Source organism: Oncorhynchus masou, chromosome 24 (genome assembly GCF_036934945.1).
Source record: "Oncorhynchus masou masou isolate Uvic2021 chromosome 24, UVic_Omas_1.1, whole genome shotgun sequence".
Taxonomy (NCBI): Eukaryota; Metazoa; Chordata; class Actinopteri; order Salmoniformes; family Salmonidae; genus Oncorhynchus; species Oncorhynchus masou.
In genome coordinates this window covers 86,338,267-86,365,880 of record NC_088235.1, presented here as the reverse complement: position 1 = coordinate 86,365,880, position 27,614 = coordinate 86,338,267, and the positions used below count along the sequence as shown (strand labels likewise).

Genomic DNA, 27,614 nt, shown 5'->3' with positions numbered 1-27,614 from the left:
TGAAAATGTGTCATGCTGTCGACACCAGCGGATCATTATCAGAAATGGAGATAAATGGGATCAGTAATGAGTGTGAATTCTGCAGCTGATGGTCCAAGTGGTGTTAAAAGTGAACAGCTTTTGTTTCCTGGCATGATGCAGTAAAATCAGTGACAATACATTGTTCCCTTGCATGCAGTGGTACCAGTGACAGTGCAACGTCCTTACCCAGGCTTTGTGTTGCTGAAGTACTCCCACACTGCTCTGCTTTCTGGCACAAAGAGATCCATTCCTTCTGGAGCCTCCCACAGTGGCTTCACTCCTCACAGGGTTTTAACATGCTGGATTATGCTCCGAGGTTGAAAACTTAAAAAACAAACACTGTTGCCTCTGAATTTTGTTGCGTAAATTGTATTTGCTGAATGAAATATTAAATTGTAAGAATGTGCACCATCCACATGGATAAGGTTTGTCCGGTATCCAGATTTTCATACTGTCATACCGTTTCTGTATCATACCGGGTAATACGGTATTATAATATACATTATTATAGAGCCACTTGCACACATCATTTTTTAATCAATATTATTTTTGACACACAAAACAATTTAGGCAACAGGGATCTTGATCCAGGAGGGGATTGAATGTCTCTAGTCTGGGTACCAGTCTCTTTAGCTAACATTAACCTCATTGCCACTCCATGTCATTACCAAAGAGACCTTCGTTTCGCAGTGGTTTAAAATACTTAAGTAAAAATACTTTAAAGTACTACTTAAGTCGCTTTTTTTAGGTATTTGTACTTTACTTTACTATTTATATTTTTGACTACTTTTACTTTTATTTCACTTACATCCCTAAAGAAAATAATGTACTTATTACTCTATACATTTTCCCTGACACCCAAAAGTACTCAAGTTACATTTTCAATGCTTAGCAGGACAGGCAAGTAGTCCAATTCACTCACTTATCAAGAGAACATCCCTGGTCATCCCTACTGCCTCTGTTCTGGAGGACTCACTAAACACAAATGCTTTGTTTGTAAATTATATATGTGTGTTGTAGTGTGCCCCTAGCTATCTGTAAATAAAAAAACAATTTGGTTTTCTCATTATAAGCAATTTGAAATTATTTATACTTTTACTTTTGATACTTAAGTATATTTAAAACCAAACTACTTTTAGACTTTTACATTACATTACATTTAAGTCATTTAGCAGACGCTCTTATCCAGAGCGACTTACAAATTGGTGAATTCACCTTCTGACATCCAGTGGAACAGCCACTTACAATAGTGCATCTAAATCATTTAAGGGGGGGGGTGAGAAGGATTACTTATCCTATCCTAGGTATTCCTTGAAGAGGTGGGGTTTCAGGTGTCTCCGGAAGGTGGTGATTGACTCTGCTGTCCTGGCGTCGTGAGGGAGTTTGTTCCACCATTGGGGGGCCAGAGCAGCGAACAGTTTTGACTGGGCTGAAACTGTACTTCCTCAGTGGTAGGGAGGCGAGCAGGCCAGAGGTGGATGAACGCAGTGCCCTTGCTTGGGTGTAGGGCCTGATCAGAGCCTGGAGGTACTGCGGTGCCGTTCCCCTCACAGCTCCGTAGGCAAGCACCATGGTCTTGTAGCGGAGGAGCGGGGTGACGTGAGAGAACTTGGGAAGGTTGAACACCAGACGGGCTGCGGCGTTCTGGATGAGTTGTAGGGGTTTAATGGCACAGGCAGGGAGCCCAGCCAACAGCGAGTTGCAGTAATCCAGACGGGAGATGACAAGTGCCTGGATTAGGACCTGCGCCGCTTCCTGTGTGAGGCAGGGTCGTACTCTGCGGATGTTGTAGAGCATGAACCTACAGGAACGGGCCACCGCCATGATGTTGGTTGAGAACGACAGGGTGTTGTCCAGGATCACGCCAAGGTTCTTAGCGCTCTGGGAGGAGGACACAATGGAGTTGTCAACCGTGATGGCGAGATCATGGAACGGGCAGTCCTTCCCCGGGAGGAAGAGCAGCTCCGTCTTGCCGAGGTTCAGCTTGAGGTGGTGATCCGTCATCCACACTGATATGTCTGCCAAAATACTACTAAAGTAGTATTTTGCTGGGTGACTTTTACTTTTACTTGAGTCATTTTCTACGAAGGTATCTTTACTTTTACTCAAGTATGACAATTGGGTACTTTTTCTGCCACGGGCATTTCAGCAATCTCCATATGCAGCTGGATTTATGGTGGAGTTGCTCATTGGTTGTTGGAAACATCATTCATATTTTCCATGACAAAATGTGTAGCCTCAAAAATAGCATTACAATTAGAATAAAGTGAAAAACAAACATTTAGCTGCTAGCTAGGCTGAAAATCAAAGCAGAGGTTTTGTGGTTGGAATTGCAGTGTGTATTTAGTTTGAGAATTTAGACGTGAGTTAGCAACTTTTGACAGAATGGTTTCGTCTGTACAAACAAAAAATGGTTGCTTAGCAAACGGTATTGAAATCATACCTTCAGTTTTTTTAAATCCCGTGGTATACAGTGTAAACGGTATATTACCAAAGCCTAATGTAATGTTCTCTTTGTACTTTATTTATGCCTTCTGTTGAATGGGACTTAACGGCTACCCATGTACTGTAACTATGTATCATCAAGCTCATGTACCTAGCCTACACGTGTGTCTGCCCAGTGGCCACTCTCTCTGTCCACTAATATAGACCAGACCAGAGTACAGCTCACCTGGCTGGCTCCTCACAAATCACAAGGGTGTCTGCCTGAGCAGGAAGTCCATCAGCAGAATAAATGGGGATTACATTTTTAGCTCCTAGATCCCCCAGTCTCCATAACAACTAAAGAGCAGGCCAGACTTGGTAATGATTTGGAGAAGGGGAGGAGGCTCTGTCTGTTCTCAGCTCATCCTAGATGGAATAATATAATTTCTGTCTCTGTATGGACGTGCTATTTTAAGATCTCTCTCCAGTCTTAATTAAAATGGCTGACACCCCAGTGTCCTGACACCCCAGATGTGACTAATCTTCAGGCTATAATTGGATCTATGCCATATTCAATGTACTCTGTATTATTTATGTGTAACACTGTGTTAACAGAAAATGACAAAACAGGGATATAGCAATTTACTAATGTTGGAAAAAGTACCCCCTTCTTTGTTGTTTCAAGACATCATCTGCAGCTGCACGTCATTTAATCTCTGTATCTCTGAATTCAGACCTCAGGTTGTTACTTTGAAATTTGTTCCGTGAACTAAGCCTTAGCATCTCTCTCCAGTAAGTCCTGCTTGCTGTGTTCAGAGGGGTCCCAGACTACACAACACTGGCGTCCTTTCGGATCTGGACAGAGAGAGGTGAAAGGCAAAACTGAATGAGGGCGAAAACAGTGAGAGGGGTGACCATGGGTTGTCTATCACTCCCGTTATGGTGTAAAGTGAGCCGCACTGGAAGTGTATTTAGAGAGAGAGGGATGAGGAGAAAACGGGGGAGGGTGATCTGAATCCCCCCGAGTGTGCACAGCAGCCTAGTGCCACTAACACGTGAAGGAGAGGAGGGAAGGAGTAATGGAGGAGATTGGGAGTACACAGTAAAAACATAGGCCTCCCTTACATACCTCTCTTCTACCTGCTGTGCTGTATCTACAATGTGTACCCTCCTATTAAGAGGCACATCAGAGGAAGGACAACATTTGCATTTTATAATGAGCTGCTTCACATGTGCTCCAGGTAGCTGCTGTCTGTGGACTGCACCATTTTATCCAGGGGGCTGAAACTCTATGCCCACTGCTTAAAGTATTGAAACTCAGTGGTCTTGTTTTCATTCAGTGTTTTAGTATGTAAGCCACAGCAAGAATACGATTCAATAATATATGTATCTATTTAACAGTTTACAGCATATTAGCCGGAATGTGCATTGGCTTGATAGAGCTGCAGCCTTCATTTCCTTAATAGAATTTGTCAGTGCCTTCCTCCTACGCAGTGCAGCCAAAAAGAAGACTTGTTTTCTCCTGCATTCACTGCCTCCTGCATTCACTGACCCTCACACTCCCTATTATTTGTGTCTGCGTGCAGGCACACCTGTGTGCCTTTCACAAACAAGAACCAGTGAAACCAGATTGCTTGAACAACAGTACCCCCTTCCCCTCCCTGCTCCTCCTGAACCTTCTGAGTGGGACACATCTATAATGGCTGGTGTCATTTTACTCCAGTCTGATGGGAAAACATAACTAATGTGGTTAGCTGCACACATGTGACAGATGACTCAGATGATAAGACCCAGAGATGAACTGCTAGGATAGCTGTTGAATGTTAGCTAAACAGAGTAGGAGCAGAATTACACTAATGGACCATTTCACTGCAATATTGATCTGTCAATCATGTGTGTTGAGTCTTGACCAATGCTATTTTATTGTTTAAAATCAGGAATTTTCTAAGATTCTAGTATTATCCATGAGTAATAGCCATGAATAGTCTTAAGTGTAGACCAATTTGTAAAAGATAACAGCCTTGATAGACTGTGTCGTGTTGTTTTGAGCCAATTTTGTTCTAATAGCATGAAGGGGACACACGGTTCTAATTGCGTAGGTACATAGTTTAATTAGAGCTAATCAGACTGTGTAATGAAGAAGTGTCATGTTTTCCTGGGGAGCTGATGTGATGAATACACCGCCAACAAGTACTTTATTTGGGGGCACCAGTGCCAATACATTACCCTCTCCCCCAACTGTGGTATAGGTTCAGTCATGACCGGTCCTGGACCTGCACAAAGAAATGTATCACACAATGCCTGATTCAGATCATGTTTGACATTACATTCAGACCCCTCTTTGAAATATTAATGGAATATTAACGGTGTATAAATGATTTAATAATTCCCTGTGTTGTGTGTGTGTTGTGTGGGTGTATGCAGGATTCTGGCCACAGCGGGAGCTCACATGAACATCCCAGTGGACCTGCGGACCCTGCGGGCCGTACGCGTGCTCAGACCCCTCAAACTGGTCTCTGGAATCCCCAGTGAGTAGCTTACACCACCAGATGTACTGGGTATCCATGGATCTGCTCTGCCTATCTAAATCTATACTAGTGGAGGCTGGTGGGAGGAGCTATAGGAGGACAGGCTCATTATAATGGCTGGAATGGAATAAATGGATTGAGTCAAACATGTGGTTTCGATATTTGTTTGATGTGTTTGATACCATTCCATTATTCCATTCCAGCCATAGCAATGAGCCCATCCTCCTATAGCTCTCCCCGCCAACCTCCACTGATGTATACAGTACACATATAGGTATCTGCACTGGTTCTACTGGGGTTTTCTGGACCCCTGACTAACCTCAATTTGGAGTCCGTAAAGTTAGTCCTAATGAGTTCTTCTGTTGGCAGAACACATCTGAGTCCGACTAACAACTAGCAGATGCAGTAGTGTCCCACTCCCAAAAGGCAACGATGTCTTAGGGGGATTGTTGTGTTAGCCAAAGTGAAAGTGCTGACAGTATCTGCTTGAAGTGGTTCCCACACTTACCATTTACAAATGTTTTGAGCTGTTACTCATTGTTGGCACTTATAACACATGACAGTTGTCTCTTTCTCTATCTTTCTGTGTGTGACCAGGCCTGCAGATAGTCCTGAAATCCATCATGAAAGCCATGGTGCCGCTGCTCCAGATCGGCCTGCTGCTCTTCTTTGCCATTCTCATGTTTGCCATCATCGGCCTAGAGTTCTACAGCGGAAAGCTCCACAACACCTGTCTGCCCATGCCAAATATCCTGGGTAAGACAGAATATGCATCCCAAATAACCACTCTATTCCTTTTGTAGTGCACTACTTTTGACCAGGGAATATATAGGCTATAGAGTACCATTTGGGACTCACCCAGACAGAGAAAGGGCACTTTGAGCTCCAAGCCTTAGAGAGATGCCATCAAGGCGGCAGTCGTCCAGGACGCACACTGCTCTGCATATCAATTCGGGTTGGTTCTGTAGCTGTTGGTGTCCCTTTATGAGGTTGAATCTGTTGTATTCAGTGTATTTATACCTGTACTTGCTTATAGCCTATGCTTGCATTGAACACCTAGCTACATAGAATTGTTTTAAACAATGCGTTAGTATCGTGCTGTGATCCTTCGCTCTGTTACATGTATACATTTAGGGTAAGTTATCGTAAACATCCTTCAAGCCGATCATTTATCAGCAAGGTTATACTGCGCCTACACAACAAGTGGATTATTATTTCCTACGAGGCTTCCTCAGCTGTAATGATAAGCCATACAAATGTCCTGTGAGTGCTCTCTGCTGTTCCCTCCCACCCGCCCAGTGTAATGTATTGTCAGGGGTCAGGATGACACTAGCTGTGTTACCCAACAGACCTGAAACACACAGTACCAATCCTGACTGCACCTGTAAATGTAACCACAGCCAACATGACTGCCTATGTAATTAAACCCCACAATATAGCAGCTCAATACAGTACCTCGACTAATTGTAAAGTCATAGATGCATGAATCATGTTATAATAAAGTGGGTTACACAGTTCTATTCACACACATGTTTATCTCCTGAACATAATTTGTTATTCAGGTAGTGTGGTCTTTTAACAAGATTACTGGGGATTTGTTCCTTCGGTTTTTTTTTACATTATAGGAACTTAGTTGTCACAGATAGAGAAGATGATGAAGTTATCTTTCCTTCTCAAAAAAGTTGTCCTTACCTTCAGCTTATCTTTTGTCGAGGGTTCAATATCACTCACAGCTTGACTTGGTTATAAAAATGTTCCTTGGTCTGCCATTGACAGACTGTAGGGTGTTTACTCACTGCTGTACAATGTGGAATAAAATCTGGCAATTCAAGAGGGTGCTACAAAATGAATGTCAAAACATAGTTGTCTTTGCCCTATGTCAATATAAATGACATAGAATACATCATTAGATCAGTGTCTACAATATTATAACCTTAATAGACTAGTACTTGACAGTGTTGATGAAATAAAGTGTTCATTTACTGTGACCATTGCTCGTTTAGACTGCGCCGCTTCTATATTTAATGTTGTGATGTTGTACCATTTGGAGATGTTTCCGCTGGTTGGACCAATCAAAATCAACTTGATACCTTTGTCATTTTCATCTCCAGATCACAACTTATTTGATCATGGCTGTGATTGACTGATGTTGGAAGTTAGCTTCCATTCACATGCTATTTGATCATAAACATTCACATGCTACATATTTGTATAGATATTTGTATAAACCTTGAAGGAATTAATCATTTTATGGGTGAACACCCTACAGTCTGTCTCGGTGGTTTAATACAGTAAAGAGTTATATATCATATATATTCTAGTATTCCTTTACTACATTTGAAATATATCCGATTTAATACAGTACCCAATTGTATCAAACAACATACTGTCATTTGTAAGATGACATCACCATCAAGGTTATGCGGAGACCACACTGTACGAGTTAACCTTATTTACTCCCTATTGGCTTTAGAGAGATGATTTATTATAATCACACATTGCACAAATCAAATAGCATATTATTAGTGTCATCTTTCACAAGGGTTCAGGAAAGGACTTTCACACAGAGAGCTGCTGCTGCTCACTTCGTGGATCGAGTCATGCATTACATTACAATCATCATATTGTGCTACTTATTCATGCATCTCCAGTAGATGCAAGTCATTTCTCAGAATTGAGACATTTCTCTGAAGTCATCATATCTCTCATGGGAAAAACACATTCAGTTAGATTGAGTTCAGTATTGCATTGTTTTTAAAATCTTTAGCCTAACCTACACATCCTATAGTGAACAAGTTGAGGAACTTTATTCTCTCTTGTCCCTCTGTCAGAGAATGAGACGGTGGACAAGTCGGAGTCAGAGTTCCCGTGTGGGGTGAGGAAGTGCCCTGACAAGTACGCCTGCAGTGAAACCTGGATCGGCCCCAACGATGGCATCACCCAGTTTGACAACATCCTGTTTGCTGTGCTCACCGTCTTCCAGTGCATCACCATGGAGGGCTGGACCACCGTGCTCTACAATGTGAGTCACACCTGCTTCTGCCATAGATGAGGGAAAAATAAGCCTATTATTTGACCTGGTAATATATTTCTTTGATATACCTCTCCGAATCCTAGCTAGCTGTTTTTACCTGTCATTACTAAAGCTATTGGATATTTGTTGCAAGATGCACTCAAACATCCCTTACAGTAGCTTCCCTGTTCTGTGATTGTGAACACAATTGATTACACACCATACCTGAGAAATGATCGAAGCTTTGCACAACGATAAACAAACACACCATGTAGGCTGCGTTTACACAGATAGCCCAATTCGGATCTTTTGCCCAATTATTAGCAAAGCAGCTGATCTGATTTGTTTTTTTGTTTCTGTTTTTTAGAGGGTAGATCAGCTTTAATATTGAAGATAGAATGTGGTTTCTATCAATGTCGGAATAATTTCCAAACACCTGGAGGTGGGTTGGGTCATTGTCCTGTTGAAAAACAAATGATAGTCCCACTAAGTGCAAACCAGATGGGATGGTGTATCACTGTGGTAGCCATGCTGGTTAAGTGTGCCTTGAATTCTAAATAAATCACTGACAGTGTCACCAGTAAAGTACCCCCACACCATCACACCTGCTCCTCCATGCTTCATGGTGGGAACCACACATGTTAACATACTCTTACCTAAACAAAAATCTCAAATTTAGCCTCATCAGACCAAAGGACAGATTTCCACTGGTCTAATGTCCATTGCTCGTATTTCTTGGCCCAAGCAAGTCTCTTCTTATTATTGGTGTCCTTTAGTAGTGGTTTATTTGCAGCAATTCGACCATGAAGGCCTGATTCATGCAGTCTCCTCTGAACATTTGATGTCGAGATGTGTCTGTTACTTCAACTCTGTTAAGCATTTATTTGGGCTGCAATTTCTGAGGATGGTAACTCTAATGAACATATCCTCTGCAGCAGAGGTCTTTCTTTCCTGTGGCGGTCATCGTGAGGGGCAGCACTTGAAGGAACTTTCAACGTTTGTTAAAATTTACGGATTGGCTGACCTTCATGTCTTAAAGTAATGATTGATTGTCCTTTCATTTTGCTTATTTGAGCTGTTCTTGCCATGATATGGACTTGGTCTTTTCGGGCTATCTTCTGTATACCACCCCTACCTTGTCACAACACAACTGATTGGCTGAAACGCATTAAGAAGGAAAGAAATTCCACAATATAACTTTAACCTGTTAATTGAAATGCATTCCAGGTGACTTCCTCATGAAGCTGGTTGAGAGAATGCCAAGAGTGTGCAAAGCTGTCATCAAGGCAAAGGGTGGCTACTTTGAAGAATCTAAAATATATTTGGATTTATCTAACACCTTTTTGGTTACTACATGATTCCATATGTATTATTTCATAGTTTTGACGTCTACACTATTATTCTACAATGTAGAAAATAGTAAAAATTAAGAAAAACCCTTGAATGAGTAGGTGTGTCCGAGCTTTTGACTGGTACTGTATATTTGTAAAAATATTTTCTTTCTCTAATATTTTCCCTTGACCCTTTCATCCCTTCCCTAATTGGAGTATAATAATGTTTCAAGTTCTAATGTCTCATGCACAAGTGCAGTGAATTGCCTTTCTTGCAAACTCAAAACCCAACAATGCAATATTCAATAACAAGTATTACTAGAAAAAAATACACAAGAAAGTAAGTAAGTAAGCTTACTATATACAGGAAATATTTAGAAAGTCAGTTCCAATAACATATTTACATGTGCAGGAATACTGGAGTGATGGAGGTGGATATGTACAGTATAGGGGTAAGAGGACTTGGCAACAGGATATAAGATTAACAGAGTAGCAGCAGGTTGTATGTGAGTGGGTGTCAGGGTGTGTAGAGTTAATATAAATGTATCTGCATATTATGTGTGTGTGTGTGTGCGTGCGTGCGTGCGTGCGTGTCGGGCCCTGTGAGTGTGCAAAGAGACAAGGTAAACTTAGATAGTCCATGTAGCTATTTTGTTAGCTATTTATCAGTCGTATTGCTTGGGGATAGAAGCTGTTGAAGATCCTGTTGGTGTCAGACTTGATGCACCGGTACCTCTTGCCGTGCGGCAGCAGAGTAATTAGTCTATGGCTTGGGTGGTTGGAGTCTGACGCTTTTACGGGCCTTTTTTTCACACCGCCTGATATAGAGGTCCTTGATGGCAGGAAGGTTGGTGCCAGTGATGTACTGGGCTGTCCGCACAGCCATCTGTAGGTCCATGCGATTGAGGGTGGTGGTATTGCCATACCAAGCAGTGATGCAGCCAGTCAAGGGCCAATGCCAAACTTTTTCAACCTCCTGAGGGGGAAGAGGCACCGTCATGCCTTCTTCACAACTGTGTGTGTGTTTGGACAATTTGAAGTCTGTAGTGATTTGGACACAGAGAAACTTGAAGCTGTCTACCTGCTCCACTGCCACCCATGTCAAAGAGCTCTGAAAATGTGCCCTGGAATACCGTTGGGGCACGCGGCCCTGCGGGTGTTGACCTGATTAAAGACCCTTCTCACGTTGACCTCAGAGAGCGAGATCACCTAATCCTGGGTCGGGTCGGTGACGGCCTCAAGCCTGGCTCGATGTTGTTGTTGTCAAAGCATGCATAAAATGCAGAGTTTGTCTGGTATTTGGCATTTAGTATTTGATTTGGATCCCGATTAGCTGTTGCAAAAGCAGCAACTACTCTTCCTGGGTGTCATGCCCTGGTCTATATTTATTATGTTATCTTCATTTATTGAGTCAGTTCAGGGTGTGACATGGGTTTATTTGTAGTGTGTTTCGTCTTGGGGTTGTGTGGGGTGTACAGATTGGTCTATGGCTGCCTGAGGCGGTTCTCAATCAGAGTCAGGTGATTATCGTTGTCTCTGATTGGGAACCATATTTAGGTAGCCTGGGTTTCACTGTGTGTTTGTGGGTGATTGTTCCTGTCTCTGTGTTTGTTGCACCAGTCAGGGCTGTTTCGGTTTTCGACGTTTGTTGTTTTGTATTGTTCGTGTTCTTCTTCATTAAAGATGTATCGAACGAACCACGTTGCATTTTGGTCCGATCCTTGTTCCACCTCTTCGTCAGAGGAGGAGTTGGAAGAAAACCGTTACACTGGGGTCTACACAAAACATGAAACATAATACAGAATGACATAATACAGAACATCAATAGACAAGAACAGCTCAAGGACAGAACTACATACAAAAATGTAAAGGCACATGTAGCCTACATATCAATGCATACACACAAACTAGCTAGGTCAAATAGGGGAGAGGTGTTGTGCCGTGATGTGTTGCTTAATCATTTTTTTTAAACAGGTTTGCTCTTTATTTGAGCAATATGAGAAAGAACGAAGTTCCATGCAATAAGGGCTCTATATAATACTGTACTCTTTCTTGAATTTGTTCTGCATTTGGGGACTGTGAAAAGACCCCTGGTGGCATGTCTGGTGGGATAAGTGTGTGTGTCAGAGGTGTGTTGTTGTTTTTGCAAATGATTTGGGATTTCCAACACATTAATGTTTCTAATAAAAAGAAAAAGTGATACAGTCAGTCTCTCCTCAACTCTTAGCCAAGAGAGACTGGCATGCATAGTATTTATATCAGTCCTCTGATTACAATGAAGAGCAAAACGTGCTGCTCTGTTCTGGGCCAGCTGCAACTTAACTGGGTCTTTCCTTGCAGCACTGGACCACACGACTGGACGATAATCAAGATTAGACAAACAAGTACCTGCAGAACTTCATTTTTGGAGTGTGGTATCAAAAAATCAGAGCATCTCTTTATTACGGACAGACCTCTCCCTGTCTTTACAACCATTGAATCTATATGTTTTGAACATGACAGTTTACAATCTAAGGTAACGCCAAGTAATTTATTCTCCTCAACTTGTTCAACAGCCACACCATTCATTACCAGATTCAGCTGAGGTCAAGCACTTAAGGAATTATTTGTACCAAATGCAATGCTCTTAGTTTTAGAGATGTTCAGGACCAGTTTATTACTGGCCACCCATTCCAAAACAGACTGCAACTCTTTGTTAAGGTTTTCAGTGACTTCATTAGCTGTGGTTGCTGATGCGTATATGGTTGAATCATCAGCGTACATGGACACACATGCTTTGTTTAATGCCAGTGGCAAGTCATTGGTAAAAATTAAAGAGTAGAGGGCCTAGAGAGCTGCCCTGCGGTAAACCACACTTTACATGTCTGACATTAGAGAAGAATCCATTAAAGAATAGACTGCCAGATGGTGAAGTGTGATTCATCACTCCAGAGAACATGTTTCCCAATTTGTAAGTCGCTCTGGATAAGAGCGTCTGCTAAATGACTTAAATGTAAATGTAAAAGTTGTATTATATAGATAGCTCTGAATCCACAATATGGCAGAGGTTTAAAAGCCATAACACATAGTCAAACACCATTTTTTCCAACAGTTTGCTAAGAGCTGTCAGCAAGCTCATCAGTCTGCTGTTAGAACCAGTAAAGGCTGCTTTACCACTCTTGGGTAGCGAAATTACTTTGGCTTCACTCCAAGCCTGAGGACAAACACCTTCCTCTAGACTCAGATTAAATATATGACAGATAGGAGTGGCCATAGAGTCAGCTACCATCCTCAGTAGCTTTCCATCTAAGTTGTCTATGCAAGAGGTTTGTCATTATTGATCGATAACAATCATTTTTCCACCTCTCCCACACTAACTTTACAAAATTCAAGCTTGCAATGCTTTTCTTTCATTATTTGTTTTTTTATGCATGAATACAATTGCTCACATTTTGTTGTTGGAATTTCCTGCCTAAGTTTTCCCACTTTGCCAATTAAATAATCATGAAAGTAATTGGCAACATCAAATGGTTTTGTGACGAATAAGCCATCTGATTTGATGAAAGATGGAGTTGAATTTGTCTGTCTGCCAATAATTTCATTTAAAGTACTCCAAAGTTTTTTTCCATCTTTCTTTATATCATTGATCTTGGCTTCATAGTACAGTTTGTTCTTCTTTTGTTGAGTTTAGTCACATAATTTCTCAATTTGCAGTAAGTCAGCCAGTCAGATGTGCAGCCAGACTTATTTGCCACTCCTTTTGTCCCATCTTTTTCAACCATAATGTTTTTCAATTCCTCATCAATCCATGGAGCCTTAACAGTTCTAACAGTCAGTTTATTAACTGGTGCATGTTTATCAATAATTGGAAGAAGCAATTTCCATAAATCCATAAAGTGCAGCGTGTGGATGCTCCTCATTAATCACATCAGACCAACAAATATGTTTAACTTCATCCACATAAGAGTCACAGCAAAATCTTTTGTATGATCTCTTATACATTATTTTAGGCCCAGCTGTTGGAACTTTGGCTTTCCTGGATATAGCCACTATACTGTGATCACTGCATCCAATGGGTACAGATACAGCATTAGAACAAAGTTCTACAGTGTTAGTAAAAATGTGATCAACACATGTGGATGATCTTGTCCCTGTAGAGTTTGTAAACACGCTGGTGGGTTGATTAATAACCTGAACTAGAATACAGGCACTGGTTACAGTGTGAAGCTTTCTCTTGAGCGGACAGCTTAATGAAAACCAGTCAATATTCAGTTCCCCAAGAAAGTAGACCTCTGTTTACATTACATACACTATCAAGCATTTCACACATATTATTTAGATACTGACTGTTAACACTTGGTGGCCTATAACAACACTCCAAAAGAAAAGGCTTTAGATGTGCCAAATGAACCTGCAACCACAACACTTCAATAACACTTGACATAAGATCTTCTCTAAGCATTACAGGGATTTGGCTCTGAATATATAGAGCAACACCTCCCCCATAAGCATTTCTGTCTCTTCTATAGATGTTATATGCTTGTATTGCTACTGATGTGTCATCAAATGAATTATCTAAGTGAGTCTCATAAATGGCTAATTACGAATGTTATCTGATGTTAGCAAGTTGTTGATTTCATTAACCTTATTGCTAAGGCTACATATATTAATATGGGCTATTTTCAGCCCTTTCACCCTGGGTACAATGTCACCAATGCATTTTCTAATGTAGCCGGTGACGGAGGTGGTTAACTTGTCCATGTTTTCGGCGGAGTCTCGTTACATAATCCAATTAGCGCAGTCCTGTAGCATAACCTGGGATTCTGATGACCATTTCTAAACGGAGCGAACCGTTGGTTCTTCCTGTTTCAGCTTCTGCTAGTAAAGAGGAAGCAAGAGTATGGAGTCATGATCTGATTTGCCGAGTGGCAGGTGAGAGAGGGCCTTGTATGCTTGCTTGTGTTTAGAGTAGCAGTGGTCCAGGACTTTATCGCCCTTAGTGGTGTTGGAGATCTCTTCATGTTGGAGTCTCTTAGTGACGCCAATCGCCGACAACCAGAAAGGCAGCCACTTGGTGTAGGTTATCCTGCTTGTTTATAGCCTTGTACAGTTCATTAAGTGCCAGCTTGTTATTTTTATTGTCCTGAGGTGGAATGTATACAGCAGTCACGATAACAGCTGAAAACTCCCTCAGGAGGCAGAAGGGTCGGCATTTGACCATCAGGTATTCCAAGATGGGTAAACAGTAGGTCGACACTTCCACCGCGCTGGAATTAGAACACCAGTTGTTGTTGATGAAGAAGCAAACCCCTCCCCCTGTCAATTTCCCTGGCCACACGGTGAATGAACAATCCAACGAGTTCGATAGCTGTGCGGGGTATCTTGTCCGAGAGCCATGTTTCTGAAAAGAAAAGACTATTGAAGTTTCAAGAGTCCCGTTTTTAGTAAATCCATGATCGTAAGTCATTCATCTTATTAATAAGTGACTGTACATTACCCAATAGAAGGGAGGGAAGAAGTGGCCGGTTTTCACTTCACCTTAATCCTACAAGGCCCGACAATTGGATTGGAATTACTTAGAGAACCCAGGGCAGATGAGTCGAAGTAGAAGCCGGAATTGGGGTCAGTAACTGCCATTCTGATGTTCAAGATTTCTTGTCGGTTGTAAGAAATAACAGTGGAAACATTTTGTGAAAATAGAGTAAAAATAAACAACAAAACAATTACAAAATAGCAAAGTTGTGTTGGAGCTTGCAAAACGGCAGCCATCCAATACGATGCCAACAATACATAGGTTTCTACTTCCAGCTTATACATACTATATACAGTTGAAGTCGGAAGTTACACTTATGTTGGAGTCATTAAAACTTGTTTTTCAACCACTCCACAAATTTCTTGTTAACAAACTATAGTTTTAGCAAGTCGGTTAGGACATCTTGTTACGGCTTTCTATGTGTGAAGGAGAGTCGGACCAAAATGCGGCGTGTAGATTACGATCCATGTTTAATAAACTGAAGAAACACGAATCAAAATACAAACACTACAAAAACAATGAACGTAACGAAAACCGAAACAGCCTAATACTGGTGCAAACTAATACACTACAGACATAAGGACACTAAGGACATAAGGACAATCACCCACGATACACTCAAAGAATATGGCTGCCTAAATATGGTTCCCAATCAGAGACAACGATAAACACCTGCCTCTGATTCAGAACCACTTCAGACAGCCATAGACTTATCTAGAACACCCCACTAAGCTACAATCCCGATACAAAACACACCACATACAAAAGCCCATGCCACACCCTGGCCTGACCAAATAAATGAAGAAAAACACAAAATACTTAGACCAGGGCGTGACACATCTACCTTGTGCATCATTTTTCCAACAATTGTTTACAGACAGATTATTTCACTTATAATTCACTGTATCACAATTCCAGTTGGTCAGAAGTTTACATACACTAAGTTGACTGTGCCTTTAAACAGATTGGGAAATTCCAGAAAATGATGTCATGGCTTTAGAAGCTTCTGATAGACTAATTGACATCATTTGAGTCAATTGGAGGTGTACCTGTGTTTGTATTTCAAGGCCTACCTCAGTGCCTCTTTGCTTGACATCATGGGAAAATCAAAAGAAATCAGCCAAGACCTCAGAAAGAATATTGTAGACCTCCACAAGTGTGGTTCGTCCTTGGGAGCAATTTCCAAATGCCTGAAGGTACCATGTTCATCTGTACAAAAAATAGTACAGAAGTATAAACACCATGGGACCATGCAGCCATCACACCGCTCAGGAAAGAGACGCGTTCTGTCTCCTAGAGATGAACGTACTTTGGTGCAAACAAAAGTGCAAAATCAATCCCAAAACTGCAAAGGACCTTGTGAAGATGCTGGAGGAAACTGGTACAAAAGTATCTATATCCACAGTAAAACGAGTCCTATATCGACATAACCTGAACCCTACATAACCCATACAAACCTGACTCAGTTACACCAGCTCTGTCATGGAGCAATGGGAATATAATGTGTGGAAATATAATCAAAATTCACCCAACTTATTGTGGGAAGCTTTTGGAAGGCTACCTGAAAAGTTTGACCAAAGTGAAACAATTTAAAGGCAATGCTACCAAATACTAATTGAGTGTATGTAAACTTCTGACCCACTGGGAATGTGATGAAAGAAATAAAAGCTGAAAAAAATCATTCTCTCTATTATTATTCTGACATTTCACATTCTTAAAATGAAGTGGTGATCTTAACTGATTAATTTTAATTTTTACTAGGATTAAATGTCAGGAATTGTGAAAAACTGAGTTTAAATGTATTTGGCTAAGGTGTATGTAAACTTCTGTCTTCAACTGTACATTTTATGGACACAGTATATTTTACATTAGTTATATATTTTTTTGTTATTTTTAGTCCCACCTTTCAGCTCCCCTCACACCTCCCATCTTTGTCTGAACACCATCTAGTTTAGATTTCTATTAGACATATTTCTTTCAACTGTGCTGTGAAAAAAATAAGTCCTGAACCTTTCTATTCTCGTAATTTCTACAGATTGTAAATTAAAGATCAAATATTTTGCTAAGAGTATAATTATATTATTGATGAATTGACTATAACTTTTCAAAACACCCAGCAGTGCTATTTGCAGAGTTAGCTCCAGATAAATGATGTAAATCTTTAGCCATTCCTGTACCTGCGACCGAAACAAGCTACATATGGGCAGTACCAAAACAACTGTTCAAGAGCTGATCTGATTGTTTGAAAGACATACAATACCAGTCAAAAGTTTTGACACACTCATTTTGAGAACAAGTTATCATTTACAATTGCGACGTGGCCAAGATAAAGCGAAGCAGTGCGACACAAACAACAGAGTTACACATGGGATAAACAAACGTACAGCCAATAACACAATATAAAAATATATATACAGTGTGGGCAAATGTAGTAAGATCAGGGAGGTAAAGGTAATAAATAGGCCATAGTGTTGAAATAATTACAATTTAGCAATTATTAAACACTAGAGTGATAGATGTGCAGAAGATGAATGTGCAAGAAGAGATACTGGGGAGCAAAGGAGCAAAAAAATTAATAACAATATGGGAATGAGGTAGTTGGGTGGGCTATTTACAGATGGGCTGTGTACAGGTGCAATGATCGGTAAGCTGCTCTGACAGCTGATGCTTAAAGATAGTGAGGGAGATATAAGACTCAAGCTTCAGTGATTTTTGCAATTCGTTCCAGTCATTGGCAACAGAGAACTGGAAGGAAAGGCAGCCAAAGGAAGAGTTGGCTTTGGGGATGACCACTGAAATATACCTGCTGGAGCGCGTGCTACGCGTGGGTGCTGTTATGGTGACCAGTGAGCTGAGATAAGGCGGGGCTTTACCTAACAAAGACTTATAGATGACCTGGAGCCAGTGGGTTTGGCGAAGAATGTGAAGCGAGGGCCAGCCATCGAGAGCATACAGGTCGCAGTAGTGGGTAGTATATGGGGCTTTGGTGACAAAACGGATGGCACTGTGATAGACTGCATCCAAATTGTTGAGGAGAGTGTTGGAGGCTATTTTGTAAATGACATCACCGAAGTCAAGGATCAGTAGGATAGTCAGTTTCACGAGGGTATGTTTGGCAGCATGAGTGAAGGATGCTTTGTTGCGAAATAGGAAGCTGATTCTAGATTTCATTTTGGATCGGAGATGCTTAATGTGAGTCTGGAAGGAGAGTTTACAGTCTAACCAGACACCTAGGTATTTGTAGTTGTCCACTTGAATATGTGGACACTCCTCCAACACTCTGCTCAACAAATCAGAACCGTCCAGAGTCGTGATGCTAGACGGGCAGGCGCGAGCGGGCAGCGATCGGTTGAAGAGGGCTTTTCTTTATTTGTACTATTTTCTACATCAAAACTATGAAATAACACATATCGAATAATATAGTAACCAAAAAAGTGTGAAACAAATCCAAATATATGGGCTAGAGCATTAGGGTGGTCATTCATTCTCCTAATCTCCCAGCCAACCTCCCTCCACTGACTCACTACTAACATCTGCCTGCCCACGGACCCACTTCATCTAATCCCACTAAATTACATCCTAAGCACATGGGCATGATTGGGCCGGGCTGGAATGTTGCTAGTAGACATTTAATGCTGACACCATTTTTTGAATTATCAGTTACACTCATTATCTGTATGTTAGATCAGTTGCTTACAGATTGACCATTGTGTCATGATAATACTCGTGTTAGGACATTATAAGCATGTTAGGATATTACTGAGTTCAAACTGGTTCTCTTTCAATTATTAATTTCAATATCTCACATGTGGGATACACCTGAATCTCAGAAGCTTGATGCACCTGAGTCTCAGAAGCTTGATGAACCAATTAAACATGTCTGTCGGAGACAGACTGGATGCGTGGCGAATTAGATGAGCCTCTCCCCTCATGATAAGGAGCCACTCGCCCTCCGTATGGACATTCTCACCTTTGTTCCTGACAAAGAGTACCTACAGTATATAAGCTCTCCTCAGCATGAATTGATCCCTGTTTTCCTGCTTAACTGTTCACCGGTGTGCTGCGAGGTTACACTTCCGAGTGTAGATTTTTCATCTTGTCTTTTGTGTTGGGTGACTTTACCAAAAGGAAAGTTTTCACTTCGAATAAGAATTAGCTTTTCAGCTTTTTCTTTCCTTTGTCTCAGTAACATCACACGGAGGCTACTGAGACTTGGCTATGCAAGGCTGAGCTAACCTGGCTAGCCCGCCGCAAAGCTAGCTACCCTAGCAACTAGCTTTTCTACCTGGAAGGGTAGAATTACAAGCTCGCTCTCTCGTTTATCACAAGCCACTACCGTGCCACGTTTACTAGACCGTAGTGCTGAGCAATTAACAAAATGTAGGTTATTTTTCTTTTTTTAAGAACTAATTGACCGCAGTCTGTTCAATTATTTGATTTCCATTTATTTGTTTATTATTCTGCCCCTGAACAGGCAGTTAACCCACTGTTAACCCACTGTTCCCAGGCCGTCATTGAAAATAAGAATTTGTTCTTAACTGACTTGCCTGGTTAAATAAAGGTAAAAAATAAATAATAATAATTAATTTGCTCAATGCGCACATTGCTCAGTTTCTCTAGAGATCAGAGTCAGATCAATCCTGAACTGTGCGATGCAGTAGGGAGTTGTAGTTTTCAACAGGCCAATATTATGCATAGTTTAGTGCAGACAACATGGTAATTAACCACAATCCATTGTGCACCTACTTGTTCGGTCGGTCTGTGTGTTTCTTTTACACCTGCTACGTTTGGTTAAAGTGGAGCAGACATGAAGACAAAGAGAAGAGACAGAATAATGTGCGATCGAGAGGTATAGATAGCAGTTGCTTCTACCTGAAAATACATGATCTAAGTGATTGATAGTTGGTATTCAGCAGTCATAAAAGTATGCCTTATTTACTACTAAAATAGTGATTTTGTCAAATAACATAGGCTGCAGCTCTATAGAAATTAGATGATGACTTAGAATCAAATCAAATCAAATTGTATTGGTTAGCAGATGTTAATGTGAGTGTAGCGAAATGCTTGTGCTTCTAGTTCCGACAGTGCAGTAATATCTAACAAGTAATCTAACAATTCCACAACAACTACCTAATACACACAAATCTAAAGGGAGGAATAAGAATACGTACATCTAAATATATGGATGAGTGGCATAGATGGTATAAGGTACAGTATATATACATATGAGATGAGTAATGTAAGACATGTAAACATTATTAAAGTGACATTGTTTAAAGTGACGAGTGGTCCATTTATTAAAGTGGCCAATGATATGAGTCTCTATATAGGCAGTAGCCTCTCTGAGTTAGTGATGGCTGTTTAGCAGTCTGATGGCCTTGAGATAGAAGCTGTTTTCAGTCTTTCGGTCGCAGCTTTGATGCACATATACTGACCTTGCCTTCTGGATGGTAGCGGGGTGAACAGGCAGTGGCTCGGATGGTAGTTATCCTTGATGATTTTTTGAGCCTTCATGTGACATCAGGTGCTGCAGGTGTCTTTGAGGGCAGGTAGATTGCCACCGGTGATGCATTGTGCAGACTACGGCACCGTCTGGAGAACCTTGCAGTTGAGTGCGGTGCAGTTGCCATACCAGGCGGTGATACAGCCCAACAGGATGCTCTCGATTGTCCATCTGTAAAAGTTTGTCAGGGTTTTAGGTGACAAGCCAAATTTCTTCAGTCTCCTGTGTGTCTGTGTGGACCATTTCAGTTAGTCTGTGATGTGTACGCCGAAGAACTTAAAACTTTTCACCTTCTCCACTACTGTCCCTTTGATGTGGATAGGGGGGTGCACCCACGGCTGTTTCCTGAAGTACACAATCATCTCCTTTGTTTTGTTGACGTTGAGTGAGAGGTTGTTTTCCTGACATCACACTCCGAGTGCCCTCACCTCTTCTTGTAGGCTCTGTAGTTGTTGGTAATCAAGCCCACTACTGTTGTGTTATCACCAAACTTGATGATTGAGTTGGAGGCGTGCATGGCCACGCAGTCATGGATGAACAGGGAGAACAGGAGGGGGCTGAGCACGCACCCTTGTGGGGCCCCAATGTTGAGGAACAGCATTCTTACATATTCCTTATGTCCAGATGGGATGGGTGTTTACGGACATATTGAATATGTCCGTAAACACACCAGCCAGCTTGTCTGCACATGCTCAGAGGACGCGGCTAGTGATGCCGTCTGGACCAGCAGCCTTGTGTGGGTTAACACATTTAAATGTCTTACTCACATCAGCCACGGAGAAGGAAAGGGCAGGGGGCGCAGTCCTTGTTAGCGGGCCGCGACGGTGGCATTGTATTTTCCTCAAAGTGGGCAAAGAAGGTGTTTCATTTGTCTGGAAGCGAGAAGTTGGTGTCCGTAACGTGGTTGGTTTTCTTTTTGTAGTCCGTGATTTCCTGTAGACCAGGGGTGTCAAAGTCAAATGGACGGAGGGCCAAATAAAAATTTAGCTACAAGCCGAGGGCCGGACTGTTCGAATGTTCATTGAAAAATTTTTAAATGACGCGTCTAGTGAACCTAATTGAACCTACTGAAAACCTAACAAATATATTCCAATATGATCAGATAAATAAAGCAATATTTTCTTATGGCTCTGTCAGTAATCTTTAATTTTCAACAGACACAAAAGACAAATTTCATATAAAAATCTAACATGAACATTAAATGAAAGAAACCGGTTTCAAGGCACCATCAGTAGCCTATATTTTCTATTTTAGCAAAAGTGGGCTAAATTTACTTCAAAGAAAAAAACAATAATAGCAATTTTCTATCATCCACTCAACTGAAATATTTTTAAAATATAATTGGATTGAAATACAATAAAATAAAGTGCAAAAATCTATTAATCAAAAACAACACTTTGTTTAAGGAGAAGTAACATGCCTCGTTTTAATTCCTCTGCCTTTTGTAGCCTTTGTTCCATGTCCATATTCTTGTTTTTGTCCGCGTGTTTCGTTTCATAATGTCGTCTCAGATTATACTCTTTCAGTTTTCTCCACACAGAAGACACACAGGTTTTCCAGCTACCTCCGTGAACATATACTCCGCTCCCACCTTGTTTGAAACCCCGGTTCTCAGTGTCCACCTTCCGTTTTGCCATTTTTGATGGGTATCTGAAAGTTAATTTTACTGTGATGCTGACGACTGCTGTGCCAATAAATATTGAAATGAAGCAGCCTACTGCTGTGGGAAATGTATATTGGTGCGTGTAAAAGATCTGCACTGCCGGCTTGCTGCGGTCTGCGGGCCGGTTCTAATAATAAATCAAGATCATCCCAGGGGCCGAAAAAACCTTCTCGCGGGCCGGATGTGGCCCGCGGGCCTTGACTCTGACATATGTGCTGTAGACCCTGCCACATGCGTCTCGTGTCTGAGCCGTTGAATTGCGACTCCACTTTGTCCCTATACCAACATTTCACTAGTTTGATTGTCTTGCGGAGGGAATAACTTCACTGTTTATATTCGGCCATATTCCCAGTCCTCTTTCCATAGTTAAATGAGGTGGTTCGCGCTTTCAGTTTTGTGTGAATGCCACCAACTATCCACAGTTTCTGGGTAGGGTAGGTTTTAATAGTCACAGTGGGTACAATATCTCCAATGCACTTCCTTATAAACTCACTCACCGAGTCAGCGTATAGATCAATGTTTTTACCTGAGGCTACCCGGAACATTTCCCAGTTCACGTGATCAAAACAATCTTGAAGTGTGGATTCCGATTGGTCAGACCAGCATTGAATGGTTCTAGTCACGGGTACATCCTGCCTATAAGACGGTCGGAGCAAGATGGAGTCGTGGTCGGATTTGTCAAAGGGTGGGCGAGGGAGGGCCGTGTATGCATTTTGGAAGTACCAGCGATCAAGTGTATTTCCCGCGCGAGTGCTGCAATTAATATGCTGATAGAATTTAGGTAGCCTTGTTTTCAAATTTGCTTTGTTAAAATCCCCAGCTACAATAAATGCAGCCACAGGACATATGGTTTCCAGTTTACATAGAGTCCAGTGAAGTTCCTTGAGGGCCATCGGGGTGTCTGCTTGAGGGGGGTATATACACAGCTGTGACTATAACAGACAAGAGTTCTCTTGGGAGATAATATGGCAGGCATTTGAATGTAAGGAATTCTAGGTCGGGTGAGCAGAAGGACTTCCTGTATGTTGTAATAATAATCAAGTCATCAATTTAAAAAAAATGCAATATACACAACAAATTAAATATTGTATTAAAGTAAAGTAATGTGAATGAATGATGGTTAATAAGTGATAAGCAGTAATGGGCAGTCTTTCATTCATTGTTTTATTCTGTGTTGTTACAGCATTCAACACACATAATAAAAAATTGATCAAAACTGAAATCGTAATTTAAAAAAAAAATTGAACTGAAAACAAACTGACCTCAAAAGCACAAATTTCTCCCCAATACTAGACTGACCGTCCTAGCCTCACTGCGAGAGACACGCTTTTGTTCGTTACACTGACTAGTAGGACAGGAGGAAACTCCCCTCACACCGTCCCAGGCAAGCAACTCCTCCCAGCCATCCCAGCTTGCGTGGCAGAAGCCAAACGTAACTGGGACAGACTTTTTGCCAACATGAATGTCAAATACATGGAAGAGCTGGGCCTCGGCAAGCCAGCAGTGGTAGAGTGGCCAAACAACTCAACCCTGCTAGCCTACCAATCTGTTTTGATGCTACCGGATAAATGTCTCTTCGCATTGTATGAAAACGTGGACTGCCCGCTGTTCGCTGGCACACTCTTGGCTGAGGGTGCTGCTTTACTCTTTTCCTCCTCTAACCTTCATACACCCCAATCTATTCAAAGTGAGGAAATGCCTCGATTGCCAGGCAGATCGTTTTCTTGCTGTACGACAAGCCCTGGCAACTCCAGTTAAGTAGGGATCTTTGACCCAAGCAAACTGATATTTTCCACCCTCACCTGGACACCATAACCCTCTGGGCCTGGTCTGTGAGAGGTTAAATCTGGATATGACAGGGTTGCCTCTTGGAGTCATTGAGATTATCCAGAGTGCCAGCCAATGTTACCTCAAAAAAAATGGGGCACTGAGCAAATTTCGGGGTGGTGAGCGCAAACTTGAACGTTGTGAAAATTCTATGCAACTTCCTGGTTGAGTTTACTGTGAGCACTGAGTCTGTACCCACTTTAAGGTACAGTTTTAACAGTGGCCAAGTACGCTACTGTGGCTATTTGATCGTCATGTAGGCTTAACATTGTGGCCTACCATCAAAAGCAATGGAGAAAATAAAATGTTTATATGGAAATAGATGTTCGGTCATTTAGCCTACAGTAGCAGCCAATGTGTGGTGTTCAAAATAGGCCTAAATTCCATGAGACTTTTGAAAAAAAAATACACAGGGCTTGTCTCGGGGCTACTGCATGCCCAAAAACAGATAATTCATTACCAATGCTCTGTATCTGAGGTTTTATGCTTTTTGTAGGACCGCAAAGTTAGTGAGTGAGCTGCATGAACTGTCAGTTCACCATTCGTGCCGAAGGTTTGCCCCAGGTTTTTCCAAGGTTTCCTTGTTGCCCAACCCTGCTTTTATGCCTATGGTCAGCGACTATTACAATTGAGCTTGTGACTTTCCACCCACCGCCCTTCACTTCATAATATTAGAGAACCGGGGTAACGAAAGTAACCCTGAGTTTTACTCTGTCAGGATGGTGTATTGGAGACAGAGGTCAAGTGTCAGAGAGCAGATACAATGAACAGGGTAACTTTTATTATAGTTCCAAAAACGAGAGCACCACATGAAAGAAACACGCTCAAAAAACAGAACATAAAAGTAGAGCGCGTAAACTAACACCACCTAACGTGAAAACAATTACACACAAAACATCATGGGAAACAGAGGGTTAAATACAAGTAGATTGATTGGGGAAATGTAAACCAGGTGTGTATGGAAACAAGACAAGACAAATGGATATACGAAAAATGGAGCAGCGATGGCTCGATAGCCGGTGATGTCGATCGCCGAACGTCGCCCGAACAAGGAGAGGGGCTGACTTCAGCAGAAGTCGTGACATACTCAATGATCTGGGCTTTCTGTTCAGTGCAGCTGATTGATTTCTGATTAGAGTCCTGGAAGCTAATATGAAATTCTGATTCCATGATTTTTCTCCTTCAGATTCAACTAGCAATATGAAATGACTGAGATGATGTTGTTGACACTGCAGAGACTTGTGATGATTCTTACATGTCTGACTGCTGCTTCACAGCTTTTGATTTCCATTTCATTACTGATTATCTTGGGACTCTGAGGGATAAGAATACTCTCCTATATATAGCACACTGTTACTCTCCCCATCTGTTGCTGCCAAATGACAGCCAACAGTTATCCATATTACAGTATACGTAACATAACACTTCCTCAATATTATACTATACATGGATTCAATATGAAAAGGGTACAGCCGCTGGACTAGGAGGAGCAGTTGTATTAGTGTGTTTAGTTTAATGGTTAACTCCCTCTGTCCTCCGTCCATAGATTCGTCAGCAGCATACCACCCTGCATCCCACTGATGGCTTGCTTCTGAAACTAAGCAGGGTTGGTCCTGGTTGGTCCCTGGATGGCACACCAGATGCTGCGGAAAGTGTTGTCGGAGGGCCAATAGGAGGCACTCTTTCCTCTGGTGTATTTTTTGTATATCCCAGTACCCCAGGGCAAGGATTGTGGACATTTCCCAGTGTAGGGGGCCATCTTTCGGGTGCGACGTTAAACGAGTGCCCTGACTCTCTGTGGTCACTAAAGATCCCTTGACACTAATCGTAAGAGTAGGGGTGTTAACCCTGATGTCTTGGCTAAATTCTCAATCCTCATTCCATCATGGCCACCTAATCATCCCCAGCATCCAATTAGCTCATTCATCCCCCACTCCTCTTCCCTGTAACGAATCCACAGGTCGTTGCTGTAAGTAAGAATGTGTTCACAGACAATCTTACCAGGTAAAATAAGGGTTACAAAAATAAAATAATAATAACATTCTGTCTGACGAAGATCATGTCACTGAGCGTTTTCTTAGAACGTCCCCCATGTCCAAACCACCAGTGCCTGACTGGCTGGCTGGTGTTATGTTGCGGCAGGCAACGTCTATTTCTGGAGGGGTGCAGAAAGACAGTGTAGGAATTCCCTAATCTGATCATCTGCCTGCCTAGTTCAAGCAAACTCAATCATGTTCGCTCTTCTCCCTCGGCAAGCTGAATCAGTTCTCATCATTAAAGATGGGATCCGCAGTAGGGGGAAACAGCACCGCTGTCAACCCCACAAGCGTTGTCTTTGTTGCCGAGCTGAGGAGCGTTGTGTGGAGTGGTTATTTTAGCCTGTAAATCTTGGTGGGGCAAACGCCCACCCAAAATGTTTGATGCATGCCAGCAAAGCCACTACACTACAATAAACAGTATATGAATTACACTATAATGGTACCGAACGGTGCCCACAAACTGTTAGGTGCCCACAAACTGTTAGTCCCAACAGCAGAGTCCCAACAGAAGTCCCAACACCTTCCTATTGCTACACCTGGCTATCAGCAGAGCCTTGTCTGTCAGCGAAAAAGTTCATTGCCTTTTAAAAAACATAGCTGATATGGCTGACCTGCTTAAACGAATGTGGTTTCTACTGTCAACTGAGATGGACAAACTATGACATAAGGGGATGACGAGTAGATAAGAGACAATCCGTAATTTCGATAATGACATGAGCTAACAAGGATGGACATACAGTTGTCAATATAACTATTTGTTCAGCAGAGCAACAGAATTCAGAACATGGGCCATCCTTACAGTATTCTCCATGTACACCAAGTCAGAACCGTAGGATAAATAAAGGATGCATATAAGCAGACAACGAAAGCCCTAACAATATTTTATAATTACATTTCTCTAAAACAGGCTATATGTGCACCATCAAGTCAGAACAGTAGGCAAAATTATGAGTGGAAAAGGGAACAAATTATTAGGGTGAGGCACATTGGCTCCTAACAGCTTACCACACAACATACACTTAGTATTACTTTCTTAGCTACAGTATACAGTGCCTTCAAAAAGTATTCAGACCCCTTGACTCTTTCCATATTTTGTTACATTGCAGCCTTATTCTAAAATGGATTTTAAAAATATTTTAGCAATCGACACACAATAACCCATAATGACAAAGTAAAAACAGGTTCTCTGTCAGGGTTTACCAGAATTGGAACCAGAAGCAGACCAGGACAAGGTGAGTATAAAGATGGTGAGTATTTATTAATCAATGAGAACGTGGAGGTAGATAGTTCTGGGTTGAGGAGCGGGCAGCGGAGGTGGGTTGATGGGAGTGGATAGGCAGATCTAATGGATAACAACAAACTGGCGACGAGCAGACAGGGATGGGGTATGGGTTCCGGGTGAATGGCTGTAGACAAAAACAAACGGCGGTAAGTTAAAGGCAAGCAAGACATACAAAACAATAAAACAAAACAAACTCTATAAACTGGAGGCTGGTTTGTGGGCACAACATACTGTTCATGTCTAACGATCCGGCAGGGAATGGATGTCAGGTCAGAGCTTTTGAAGGGGAGAGGTGATGATCAGGACAGGTGTGCAGATTACTGATGGGATACAGGTGCGGGTGAACATCGATCTCCCAACAAGCTAATTCGCACGGCAACCAGACAGGGTGCGTTTCAAGGCACCGGAAACACACTCCAGGACAGAAACACAGGCAAACACAGACTCAGGAAGCGGGATTCGTGACATTTT

At 41.8% G+C, this 27,614-nt stretch overlaps 1 protein-coding gene across 1 annotated transcript in view; it reads left to right on the top strand.

Moving 5' to 3' along the window:
• The window catches only part of LOC135512905 (probable voltage-dependent R-type calcium channel subunit alpha-1E), a 165,294-nt gene that overhangs the window by 85,243 nt on the left and 52,437 nt on the right, over window positions 1-27,614 (top strand). Inside the window, exons 5-7 of the mRNA XM_064935404.1 lie at window positions 4,870-4,973; window positions 5,571-5,729; window positions 7,805-7,995. Of these exons, the coding sequence (XP_064791476.1) occupies window positions 4,870-4,973; window positions 5,571-5,729; window positions 7,805-7,995 (454 nt within the window). The remainder of the gene's footprint in view (window positions 1-4,869; window positions 4,974-5,570; window positions 5,730-7,804; window positions 7,996-27,614) is intronic.